Here is a 13,976-nt window from a genome sequence, read left to right on the forward strand (position 1 = left end):
GTAAATGGTTTTCCACCCCCTCACTTCCAATCTGGTGGTGTCTTTGGGTCTAAAATGAGTCTCTTACAGACAGCATATTGATGGGTCTTGCTTTTTTATCCAATCCGATAGCCTTTGTCTTTTGATTGGGTTAGCCCATTTACATTCGGGTAACTATTGAAAGATAAGAATTTAGTGCCATTGTATTACCTGTGAGGTGACTGTTACTATATACTTGTCTGTGTTCCTTTCTGGTCTGTGTTACTTTTAGGCTCTCTCTTTGCTTAGAGGACGACCCCTTTCAATATTTCTTGTAGGGCTAGTTTCATGTTTTCAAATTCCTTTAGTTTTTGTTTGTCCTGGAAGCTTTTTATCTCTCCTTCTATTTTCAATGACAGCCTAGCTGGATATAGTATTCTTGGCTGCATATTTTTCTCATTTAGTGCTCTGAATATATCACGCCAGTCCTTTCTGGCCTGCCAGGTCTCTGTGGATAGGTCTGTTGCCAGTCTAATGTTTCTACCATTGTAGGGTACAGATCTCTTGTCCCGAGCTGCTTTCAGGATTTTCTCTTTGTCTCTGAGTCTCATAAGTTTTACTATTAGATGTTGGGTGTTGACCTATTTTTATTGATTTTGAGGGGGGTTCTCTGTGCCTCCTGGATTTTGATGCCTGTTTCCTTCCCCAGATTAGGGAAGTTCTTTGCTATAATTTGCTCTGATATACTTTCTGCCCCTCTCTGTCTTTCTTCTTCTTCTGAGATCCCAATTATTCTAATATTGTTTCATCTTGTGGTATCACTTATCTCTCGAATTCTGCCCTCATGATCCAGTTGTTTATCTCTCTTTTTCTCAGCTTCTTTATTTTCCATCATTTGATCTTCTGTAGCACTAATTCTCTCTTCTGCCTCATTTATCCTAGCAGTTAGAGCCTCCTTTTTTGATTGCCCTCATTAATAGCCTTTTTGATTTCGACTTGGTTAGATTTTAGTTCTTTTATTTCTCCAGAAAGGGTTTCTCTAAAATCTTCCATGCTTTTTTCAAGCCCAGCTAGTATCTTTAAAATAGTCATTCTGAACTCAAGTTTCGACATCTGTATTGATTAGGTCCCTGGCAGTCGGTACTGCCTCTTGTTCTTTTTTTTTGAGGTGATTTTTTCCATCTTGTCATTATGTCCAGAGGAGAACAGATGAATGAGAGAACAAAATGCTAACAGGGTAACAATGACCCCAGAAAAATATACACTAAACAAATCAGAAGAGACCTGAAAGAGGGGGAAAAGAAAGGGAAAGAATGAAAAAAGAAAAAAAAAAGAAAAAGATAAAAAAAAAAGAATATGATCAAATATGATCAGGCTGGTGCATAGATCAGTGCCACACACTAGATTTTGGGTGTATTTGGGTCTGTTAGAAGAAACTGCCTCCCAAAATTTTTGAAGAAAGAAAAACTTATATATGTATAAAAATAAGGGTAAATAAGATGAAGGGATGGAATATGACTGTAAAGATGAAAATTATAAAAGATTTTTTGAAAGGAATTGATCAGATAAGAAGTTGGTTGAGAAAAGAAAGAAGAGGAATTAAAAAAAAAAGGGAGAGAATGTGATCAGGCAGGAGACTGGAACAAAGCCATACACTAGAGATTTAGGGTATCTTTTGGTCTGTTAGAAGAAACTGTATCCCAAAATTTTAAAGAGAGAACAACATATATATATCAAAAATAAGGTTAACTACAATGAAGGGATAGAATATGACTCTAAAAATGAAAAATAAAAAAGATTTTTTAAAAAGTGATTGATAAGATGTTGGTTGAAAAAGGGAAAAAGAAAAATTAAAAAAAAAGATTAAAAAAATTAACTTTGAAAGAGTAAAGAATCATGGTAAAAAAGCCATGAATTCTATGTGCAGTATTCCCCTAGCGCTAGAGTTCTGCCGTTCAGCTGTTCTCATTGATTGGTAAACTTGGTCTTGGCTGGCTGTTCTTGCTGATCTTGTGGGGGAGGGGCCTGTTGCTGTGGTTCCCAAATGTCTTTGCCGGAGGTGGAATTGCCCCGCCCTTGCTGGGGTCTGGCTAAGTAATCTGCTCGGGTTTGCTCTCGGGAGCTTTTTTTCCCTGCAAGCTTTCCGTACAGCTTTGGAGGCCAAGAGTGAAAATGGCGGCCTCCCAGTCTCTGCTCCAGAGGAGCCGAGAACTCGGGGCCTGACTTCTCAGTGTGCCCCAGAGAAAAGTAGTCAATCACTCCCGTCTCCCCGGTCTCCGGCCGCACTCCATGCTCCCCTGGCCTGTGACCGAGCGTTTCTATCTCTGGCACCTGACCCCGTGTGGAGTCTCCAAACCCAGCAGATCCCTGTGGTGAGTTCCCGTGCCGCTCCTCCCAGGAGTGGAAGGTGAGTCTCCCTGGATCTGCCACTTGTTGGGTCCCTGCTGGAGGAGCAGTGGCCCGACTGTGCCCCAGATCACGGTTTATGGCAACCCCGAGCTGAGAGCCCGCTCCTCGTCTCTGTCTCTGCAGCTGGCTTCCCCACTCCAATACCTGGGAGCTCTGCTGCACTCAGGCACCCCCAGTCTCTCTGTGACCCCGTCGGTCCTGAGACCACACTGTCCCACGAGGGTTCCATGCCCCGCTTAGCCGCTGGAGCGATGTCCCTCAGTGGAGCCGACTTATAAAAGTTCTGATTTTGTGCTTCGCTGCTCTGTCACTTGGCAGAAGTGGCCGACGGAGGCCCCCTCCCCCACCGTCTATCTTCCCGAATATCGCCTCCGATTCACTTCTCTGCATACCTTCCAGAAAGTAGTCGCTTGTCTCTTCAGAGAGTTGCTGCTATTCCTTTCTTCAATCTCCTGTTGAGTTCGTAGTTGTTCAGAATGGTTTGATCCTTATCTAGCTTAATTCCTGGGACCAGACGAAATTTAGGTCTCCTACTCCTCTGCCATCTTGCTCCTCCCCATATTGACTTTTAATTTTAATGGGATTTACAACATATAATCTACAAAATACTTCACCAGCGGGAGTTATCTAAGAATTAGTGATACTGGTCTTATTCCGTTAAAACGTTCTGTGTCAGCTAGAAGAGCTTCCTACTTACTATGGGTCAGCAAATGATTCAAATATTGATTCTGGATTACAGAAACTCCTCACTTCCATTCACTTTGGTTTGGTGCTAGAAGATGCTGAAAACTTTTCATTTATTCTCTGTAGAACTCGTAGAACCATAGATCATAGCTGTAGCTGTGGCTTCTTACATAAGCTTTGGAAATTAACATGTCTTGCTAGGGACCTGAAACTGACCTTGGGAGTTTTGAAGAGTGTAGCTAAGAGTCAGTGAGGAAAGCAAGCAGGCATGGCACCCTGGCAGCCCCTCTGGAGAATGATATCCTCATTCAGTATAATGATTTCCATAGATTGACCATGAAGTAGCTCCACAGATAAGGTAAGGAAGGAAACTATTTATTATTTGGTTGTATTATTGTTTAACTTAATCCTCATGAGAACCTTGTCAAGAATTTCTTTTTTTAATCCTGCTTTTTGCCATAAGGAAAGGTTAAATAATGGGATATGCCCTTTTTCCTATTTCCCGGCGGTAAACTTTTGTGGCTGCAGATTCCCCAGAGGAGAACAGACAGTCCTCCCAGCCAAGAAGAGATAAAGTGCTCTCCAGACTCCCCCAAATTTCTGATTTCTTGCATAAGAATATCTTCATTCTTATTTGAGTAATGATTTGTTTACTCATTGTGTTGTAATGATTAGAATTGCTGGGTTAAATGGTAACTCCATTTTTAACTTTTTGAAGAACTGCTTGCCTGTTTTCCAGTGTGGCCACACCATTTTAAATTCTCACCAGCACTATATTAGGGTCCTGGTTCTTTCACATCCTTGCCAACACTTGTTTTTATCCGAGATTTTGATTACAGCCAAAAATATTTCATTGTGGTTTTAATTTGTATTTCTCTTATGGCTAGTGATGTTAAGCAACTTTTCATGTGCTTATTGGCCATTTGTATATTTTCTTGGAGAAATGTCTATTCAGTCGAGTTATAAAATGAGTAAGTCATGGGGATGTAACATATAGCATGGAAACCATAGTTAATAATTTATATTGCATATATGAATGTTGCTAAGAGAGTAAATATTAAATGTTCTCATCACAAGAAAAAATATTAGTAATTATGTATAGTGATGGATGTTAACAAGACTTATTGTGGTGATCATTTTGCAATATATACAAATATTGAATCATTATGTTGTACACATGAAATGAATATAATTTATGTCAATTAAACCTCAATTAAAAGAAAAAAGAAATGTCTAGGGGCACCTGGGTGGCTCAGTCTGTTAAGCATCTGCCTTTGGCTCAGGTCATGATCCCAGGGTACTGGGATCGAGCCCCACATCGGGCTCCCTGCTCAGCGGAGAGCCTACTTCTCCCTCTCCCTCTGCTTGCAGCTCTGCCTACCTGTGCTCTCTCTCTATCTCTCTGTCAAATAAATAAATAAAAACTTTTTTTTTAATATTTTATTTATTTGACAGAGAGAGACACAGCGAGAGAGGGAACACAAGCAGGGGGAGTGGCAGAGGGAGAAGCAGGCTCCTCACGGAGCAGGGAGCCTGATGCAGGGCTCGATCCCAGGATTCTGGGATCCTGACCTGAGCCGAAGGCAGACACTTAACGACTGAGCCACCCAGGCGCCCCAATAAATAAAATCTTAAAAGTAAAAAAAAAGAAATGTCTATTCAGAACCTTTACCCATTTTTGTTTTGTTTTGTTTTTTTACCTTTACCCATTTTTAACCGGGGTGTCTTTTTGTTATTTAGTTGCAGGAGCTCTTTATATACTCTAGATTAAAGTGTCTTTTTGGAAGATGTGCACATTTTTTTTTTCCAATTCCATGAGTTGTCTTTTTTACTTTCTCAATAGGGTCCTTTGACACACAAAATTTTTGAATTTTAATGAAGTCCAATTTATCTCTTTGTTTTTTGGTTGTTTGTGCTTGTGGTGTCATATCTAAGAAAACACTGCCAAATCCCCAGTCATGAAGACTTGCTTCTGTGTTTTCTTCTACAAGTTTTATAAGTTTTAAGTTTTACTTTTCTTTTGATTGATTTTGAGTTAATTTTTGTATGTGGTATGAGTTAAGAGTCCAGATTCATTCTTTTGTATGTATAGACATCCAGTTGTCCCTGCACCACTTACTGAAAAGACTATTCTTTCTCCCATTTAATGGCCTTGGCATCTTTTTGAAAATCAACTGTTCATAGATATATGGGTTTGTTTCTGGACTTCCCATTCTATTCCATTGATCTATATGTCTCTACTTATGTTAGTCCCACATTGTCTTAAATACTGTTGCTTTGTAGTAAATTTTGAAATTGGAATGTATGAGACCTCTAACTGTGTTCTTTTTCAAAATTATTTTAGTTATTCTGGGCCCTTGGGTTCTCATATGAATTTTAAGATCAACTTGTCGATTTCTACAGAGGCCAGCTGGGATTCTGATAGGGGTTGCATTGAATCTTTAGATCAATTTGTGGCATATTGCCATCTTAACCATATTAAATCTTCAGATCCATGAATATGGGACATTTTTCCAATTCTTAAGACCTTCTTTAATTTCTTTCATCAGTGTTTTATAGCTTTTAGAGTATAAGTTTTACAGTACTTTTGTCAAATTTCATCCTAAATATTTTGTTCTTTTTTGATGCAAATGGAGTTTTCTTTATTTCTTTTTCTGATTGTTTGTGGGAAGTATATGGAAATGCAATTGATTTTTATATATTGGTCTTGTATCTTGTATCCTGCAACTCTTCCAAACTTGTTCATTAGTTCTAATAGCTCTTTAATGGCATCCTTAGGATTTTCTCTATATATACCCTTGCATTTATAATCTTACCATAATAGTAGACTTGTCATGATATACATCTCTTGAAGCATGTGACATTTGCTCTAAGATTTTGATGTCAAGGTCTTTTGGAGTTCTGAACTGAAAGAGCTTCTTAGGAAATACAGTGGCCATTTACCTTTCAGCTGTGAAAAGTAAAAAGAAAAAAAAAAAAAAGCCAAACTAGGCTGATTGTCCTGTGTTGACCCATAGCCATACCGTGCCTGTCAAATCAAATAACATGTTCAATCTCTTAGATATTTTGAAGACTCAGACACCCAGAAATATTTTAGAATTTCTTTCTCACTCTAATTAAAATCTTACTGCTTTGTCAGTGGGAAAGAAGGAGATATGACATCCTGAAAAACCATAAAAATACGTTTAAATTTTAAATTTTAGTGGGGTTTCCTATCTCTTTAAGCTCTTCAAATCGACATACATGAGATCTTGTATAATAACACATTGACAAATACATGGGTTCCTTTCCTTATCTGACTTAGAGCATTTTAACTGACTCTAAGAGCCAACTGATGACAATTCTTTAGTAATTAATTGGAAGTTAAAAATTCAAAATTCTGTCTGTGCTCTAAGCCACATCATGCTTCTCCTTCAGCCTAAGACAAGTGAAAAATCTGAAAGGTGCTGATCTGTCCTTCCACTCTCATTACCCCTAAATTGGGAATAATGCCAGGCTTGCACTCGAGATGGAATGAAGATAGGTTGGCAGCCCCTGAGGTTTTCTTGTCACTGTGGACAGAAGGGTGGTCTCTGTGCAGGTTGAAGGACCAAATCCTAGGGGAACTGACATGCTTTTGAATTATCTTCAAATGTTGGCCCTCAAAACATTATATAGCAGTGTATGTTAGCTGTTAATCAAACATGTACAGCTGATGGATACTGTGATCCAGAGTATAATGAGCATTAGTCTTCAATGCTTTGATTGTGTGTACGTAGACACAAAAAAGAGCAAGAGTGAGAGAGGGCAAGAGAGAGAGAGAGAAAGGGAGAGAAAGAAAAGAAAAAATAAACATCCTTTGAAACTTAAAAGTCCAAAACTTCAAAGCTAATAATAATGATGCTGAATTGCTTTTATCATCAGGATATTTGCCATAAATGGTTTTATTATATCGGCATTTAGAAGCTCATGTCACATGACTACTTCCTGCTTACACACTGTGGCTACTTTTACATATATTTATTACTTATTATAACTTAAATAGCAAGGCAATGTGGTAACATTTTTAAATCCTGAACTTCCTTAAAGTGAAAAAAAAAATCAGAGTTCTTTTTTCAAATGGATAAAGGGAATCATGATTAGTTTATAAGAACTTATTTTCAGACTGGACAGTTCATGATAGAAGGGTTATGAGCACAAATAAGCAGAAACAAACAATAAACATTTATCACACTACCCAGCAAATATACCCAGCCCAGAAAACTGTGGTGGGATTTTGGCTTTGGCTACCTGTCCACTGAATCCAGGAGAGAATGGAGTAATTATGTATGTCCTGCCCCTGCCAATTCCCCTTTTCTCCTTGGTATTCACAGGGAATTGTCTGCAGGAAAGAAAGATCTTATCCTCGCTTTGCTCTAGAACCGGACTCTTTAATAGTTGTTCTGAGTTACTCCTGGGTATAAATTCTAGCTTTTGAACAGTGCAGGTCATTTTTAATGTTTGATTTGTTTTCATCATTGTTTGCCATTTCAGTATGTGTCATTTTTTAGTCTGTCAAGAAGCCACTTTCCCATTTAGCAATCAGAAGTGTGGAAAAAAGAACACGCATGGTCCAATTTCCAGGGAGTCTTGTAGCAGTTAGTTGTCAAACAAAAGTATTTTTTTTCCTTAATATTTCTGATGATGTTAATTCCCATGATTAAAGTAAATTTAATTTGTGGAATGTCACCAGATATTAAAGTCTCACCAGCGGTGTCTTCCAGTTTCTTCTAGGATATCCCTAGAAAGTTGAAATAACAGGAATAATTCAAACCGATAACATTTAATTTGAGATTTTGGAAAAATATGCATTAAGATACCACATATATGTTTTTCAGATAAGTATGCAAATTATCCTATATCTGCAATCCTCTGTTCAGCATTATTATATCTCATGTGTGTACTAATGTGAGCATATATGTATACACCTCAATGAATTCTTACTTATGCTAACTTAACTTGACCTTTTATGTTAAGTAATTATATGTAAAACATTTTGTATATTTCTTTCCTGACATTTTATTTGTTCTCCTTAGAGAAAAATTAAGTATTCTCTCATAGGTAGATAACATTTACAAACATGTTCCAAATCTTTACTCTAGTTACCAATTTGATGATAAGTGTCTTATAGATGTAGCTACCTTGAAGAGGCTTCTTCTGGAACTTAGAGAGCAGACTCATTGTCAACTTGTAAAAGTAATGTCTACCATCCAGGAAGGCAACTATCCAGTAAATCTAAAGTACATTAAATGGCTCAGTTACAAGTATTCAGTGGTAGAAAGAGAACACAGCCTTGTCCTGTGCTAATAAAATGGGCATTTTATCTCACAAAAGGTTTTGCTTTCTCTCCCTCTCTAACGCAGTACTATGATTCAGAAGGAACTTTTATTACCTACATCAGAGGCAAAAAGGTGCCTTTAAGATACCTTTGGGGCAGGAACTTACACAACCTGACCAATTAAGTTGTGTTGTAGAGAAAGAAACTAAGCTAATGCACTGAGTTGCTTTGCTTGATTTCCCAGGTTTGCTTTCTCTTTCTCTTGATTCTTTGGTGCCTGATGTGCCCTTGACTCTGAACTTCAGACTTTATGTCTTGATGCATCCTGTTATGATCATTCATTTTTGGACCAAGGCTGGAGTTACATTATTGTTACTGGCCCAGACTTAGTATCTGTCTCATTTCATTCTGCTGTGTTATAGTTTAGAACATATAATCTGACCTGTAAATAATTCCTGATTATGGATTTAAAAACTGAGAGTAGATCACTGGAAACATTGAAAATCTTAACATCTTGACTGCTTTATCATTGTAAAAGTGGTCAGTGTTTAGCTTAAAATCTGCATTTTTTTTCCTGTGGTATCGATATGCTTTTTTTCTGTGGGAAAGCTTTGTGCCTACCACTTATTATTGAGGAGAAAGCCTGCTTTTATCTGCTATTCCTTGGCTTACTTTTCTCAAAAAGATCTTCTTTTAAGAAATGAACCTCCATGTTCATTAAATACCATCTTAGATGCTTCATCGAGGTCCCTGCCTCTTCCCCGTCCCCTGTGCTCACTGGCAGGCTTTGATGCAACCCTAGGAGGCAATGGACTTCATATACCCTTTGCTTTGTACTCTAGCTTTTTGGCTCCTGCTTAATGCTGTTTGCTTACCTGGTCCACTTTGCTTCTATCTTAAGTAGGTTGACACGTAGGCAACCAGAAACTTAATAGCAAATTATACTTGCTATGGATTCATTGAGTTTGGAAAATGATTCCACGAAACAGGTCCATGGACTATTAATTAGTATTCTATGAGTAAAGGAGGCTTCTCTGGTCAGATGGCTTACAAATTTTAACTTCCTGTGGGAACTCTCAATAAATAAGCTATAATATTAAATGCTCTGAGAAGTCTTGCAGAAACCTGTCAGATCACTTGCATTTGTTTTCCAAATGCAGTTGTCCGTGGAACCTCTTTTCTATAGAATACCTACTTGCATCTAAAGGATCACCAGTTTTCTGTAGAAGACATTTTTGGGAATTATGTTCTTCGAACTTGGACCATAAATTAACAGTCTTTCTGATCCACATCTTCAACAATAAGCTTTTAATAGGTTAATTCTGATTTAAACAATAGGTCACCTATGTTTGTATTATGTTAGATAAAAGATATATAATGTCAAAGGATTATCTAATTAAAACCAGGCATCTAATGAATAAAAACAAAACAGGAGGTCATAGATGTCTTAGGAATCCAAGACACTTAGTAATACAAATTAGTTCAATTACTGCTGTGCATTACCTATTGACTTACCTTTTCTATTTTCTGGTTTGGGTTTCAGTATAAAACAGATGCTAGGATATTCTGGCATATTTTAGAAAAGTATAAGATGTCCTGGCCTTAATATTTTGAGGTTGATACATAGGATGGGCAAAGTTTGGATGTTTGACTCAATGCCAATTAAATCTTTTTTTTTTTAAATCTGAGTAGAATGAAGCCCAATGGTGCTATCTTTTTCAATGTTTTTTTTTTTTAATTTTATTTTCAGTGTTTGAAAAGTTCCTACATATAAAGGAAAATAGGTGGCCTTGGGGATAATAGAATTTAATCAAATAAGTAAAATGATTATTTTATGGGTATTGGATAGATGGATGGAAATTATATCTTCCAAACAAATGAATTAAATAATTGACTGCAATATAGTCAGACTTAACAAGAGTTTCTATATAAAAATTCTATAAGTAGATCTTTATTGACTTAATAATAATAAGGGAATTCTCTTTTTAACCTACCAGCATCTTCTGAAACCTTTCTTTCCTCTAACACCCCAAATATGTTTGCTGTTTAAAAGAGGGGAAACCAGTTACCCATGAAATCCTGCTGTCATTCTTCTTCACTGGCCCTTTGGTCTGGCCACATTTGGAGAAGTTTTTCCCCCCATATACAGACTGGCATTGCTGTTTGGAATAGCAGACTTCTACTCTCTCAATTCTATTTCTCTGCCTGCTTTGATTGGCTGATCACTCTTATTACTATAAAGGAGCAGTCATTTTGCCTCAAAATTGCAGTACATCACAGGGAACTAAGGCAACAGAAGGATATTCCAGCTGTAATAACAAATGCAAGTGTTCTACCTTGGAGGGAAACAGTTTGGCGTGCTGCCCTCTCTCACTCTTGCATTCCTTTGAAGTGAATGAGGCTGCTCAGGAGCACACAGACAGTCTCTCTGTCTGCCTTGCCCCAGGTTGCTTTAAGCCAAATCCATAGGTGAGATGAATCAGCTCTTCTGGACCGCAGCTCCCCACAGCTCGGCTGCAGTCAGCTTTTTTGAATGTGCTGCTTGGGGAGGACGGAAGAAAAAGAGCACCTTGTTTCTTAACAAGAACTTGAAATGCCATTCACTTAGCAAGGATTATTGAAGATCTACTCCGTGAGTGGTACTGTGACCCTTATGCTTTTAAAATTTCTTAGGGAGGGAGATGGTGCAGGAATGCGGCTGGAACTTACGTTCTTACAGTGTATTTTGGATTTGAGGTTACTGTCCTTGCCAACCTACACAGTTAAGGACAAAAAGCGATTCCCACCGCCCCCCCCCCCTTACTTTTTTTCAGTTAGGTAAAAGTCATTTTTCTCTCTCTTCAAATAGCTCTTATAGGGATTTGGCCTATTTTAGATTCATAGTGACCAAAGCTGACGTGTGTGATTTGGCCATTTTTCTCACGATTAATTTTTCTTGTTTTATGAAGCTATTGCACACTCAGAGAGAGTAATGGCTCTATTCATTGTAAACAATCGCTTGTTACATCTGGCTTTAGTCAGGTGAAGAGCCGAATCGTGAGAGCTCTGGAGTCCCCTTGTCTAATAAATCATACAGTCAGAGACGGCCTCAGTGAGATGCAGCTGGGATGCGCGGCTGCAGTAATGGGCTATCAATATTTTCGCTTCCCCCTGCCTCATTTTCTCTCCCTCCTGCCTGCTGTATTTGCTTAGGTATTCTCTCACCCTGCCTCTGTCTTCGAGCCACTTGTGCTCTAATGTGAGAAGCATCATTTAATTTGCATTGAATTTATTTACGCCCCTTGTTTCGTTAGCTCCCCACGTACCGATTTAACAAAGCATTTATTCTAGCATTTCCAGAATATTTTATTGTGACATGTTAAGTTATTGTGAACAGATTCTCTGCTAATTGGGCCTGGCGATGAACAAAGTAAACGTTCAGCCTTCCTTTGTTAATCAATAAGCAAATAGAAGAGTCTCTCAAACATAGCTAGAGCCCCGGCTAGAGCGTATGATGTCTTTGTGAGACCTGGAAAAGGGCGCCCCCTTTGGGCAGACATATTGCGAGAGGTATGCACCCTGGGCAGAGGGAGGAGAAAACAAAAACGTGCCTCTTCCTCCAGGGGGACCTTGGTCTCTTGGGCCAGTTGGAGTGGGAGCGAGCATTAGGGGGCCTCCATGCACTCTCAACCCCGGATGACGTTACAACCATGGAACCCATCTTGCTTCTGTCCTTTTGCATCTTCAAACCCTGGAGTTTTTCTTGTTTTGTTGTTTAATTTGATGGGAGTTCATCCATTTTGACGGTAGTGATAGGTGAGAAGGAGGGTTCGAGAGCTACTGTTGGATTTCAGGTGAAACGACGTGAAATAACCCGGGTGACATTTTAGTATAGTTTCCCTTTCCAGCCTGCTCTTTCACGGAAAAGAAAACTCGTTTCCCAGATGATAATCGAAAGACTCAATGGACAAGGTGTGTTCATTTTAAAGAATTGATTGTAACTTTATTATCAAATGGTTGCTTCTGTTTACCCATGGGCCATAGAAGCAGTCATTTGATATTAAAGTTAATATATATGAACTTTTCTGGTATGTGTCACACTAATAGTGGCAAAATTGAGTCGCCATGCTGTTTACTGCTTTAAAGAACCAGAAGCTGGGCGCCTGGGTGGCTCAGTCGTTAGGTGTCTGCCTTCAGCTCCGGTCATGGTCCTGGAGTCCTGGGATCGAGCCCAGCATCGGGCTCCCTGCTCCGCGGGAAGCCTGCTTCTCCCTCTCCCACTCCCCCTGCTAGTGTTCCCTCTCTCGCTGTGTCTCTCTCTGTCAAATAAATAAATAAAATCTTAAAAAGAAAGAAAGAAAAAAAGAACCAGAAGCTGCTACCTTGCCATGAAAAAAGTATTATGTCCTTCTAGGCACTCCCTCCACCCACCCACCCATAAAGTGGAGAGGAATGAATAGTAAAACTTAACGTTTGTTGTCGTGTTGTTTTCCCTCCTTATTTCAGGTGATGTGTTCCATATCACTGCTCCCGATAAATTTACCTTTGAAGAAGCTGAAGAAGAGTGTGAAAACCAGGACGCCCGGCTGGCGACAGTGGGGGAGCTCCACGCAGCTTGGAGGAATGGCTTTGACCAGTGCGATTACGGGTGGCTGTCGGACACCAGCGTTCGCCACCCTGTGACTGTGGCCAGGGCGCAGTGTGGAGGTGGTTTACTTGGGGTGAGAACCCTGTATCGTTTTGAGAACCAGACAGGCTTCCCTCCCCCCTGATAGCAGATTTGATGCCTACTGCTTTAAACGTAAGTGTTTGAGACCTTTTTAAAAATTACAGATTTAAAAAAAAAATACTTCGAAGACATGCCTTGGTGTTCACCTAGTGGTGGGAATGGATTCCATGTCTTGCAGTGTATGCACAGAACGGAAACAGTTCAGTGACTTTCAAAAGCTAGTAAACGGAACAGCAGCGATATGGTTAAAACAACAGGAAGTTTGACAGATGTTTTTTAGAGGTGATGAGGAAATGTCAAGTTAAGGTCTTAACTATGCTCCATTGCACCTAGAACCACAGAACATAGTTCTGATTCTTTGTTTTTGTTTTGTTTTGTTTAACATTATTTGCAGTCCTTAATGTAATTAGATTGTTGGTGCTGTAATGTTGAGGCCAGCTGTGGCTGAGTTGAATCCTTGAATTCTGCTCATTTTGTCTTTGTTTGGTATGTCTTTCTTTGAAATGGCGGAGAATTCAAATTTCAGTAATTGCAGGTGAGTACTTGGAACAGATATGGATAATCATAACATTCAATTAATACCTAACAGGAAACCATGCTATAAATAAGTATCTCCTTTCATCTTATTTTAATTCAAGTAATGGAAATATGTGCCTTCTAATCACTAATTCTCTAGTACCATATCGAAGTACAGTCTATGTTCTTTGAAAGGTGTAACGTAGGCTATCCTCAGTTAGGTGTGCTATTTAAAATTGATCTTAAGTGACATCTCTCCACATTCATGATATAATTGCTTAAATTTTTCAGATGTCCTTAAATTATTTTAGCAGTAGTAGTCACATGATAGAGTATCATGCTCGTAGGATGCTTGATCAAACAAGCGAGTAATCCAGAGTCTCACTGTGATTTTTACTGAAGGGT

The 13,976-nt window shown here is 38.9% G+C and overlaps 1 protein-coding gene across 1 annotated transcript in view; it reads left to right on the forward strand.

Moving 5' to 3' along the window:
• Positions 1-13,976, forward strand: part of VCAN (versican) — a 104,136-nt gene that overhangs the window by 19,107 nt on the left and 71,053 nt on the right. Inside the window, 2 exon segments of the mRNA XM_021699572.1 lie at positions 12,833-13,089; positions 13,091-13,127. Of these exon segments, the coding sequence (XP_021555247.1) occupies positions 12,833-13,089; positions 13,091-13,127 (294 nt within the window).

This window comes from Neomonachus schauinslandi, chromosome 7, assembly GCF_002201575.2.
Source record: "Neomonachus schauinslandi chromosome 7, ASM220157v2, whole genome shotgun sequence".
Classification (NCBI taxonomy): Eukaryota; Metazoa; Chordata; class Mammalia; order Carnivora; family Phocidae; genus Neomonachus; species Neomonachus schauinslandi.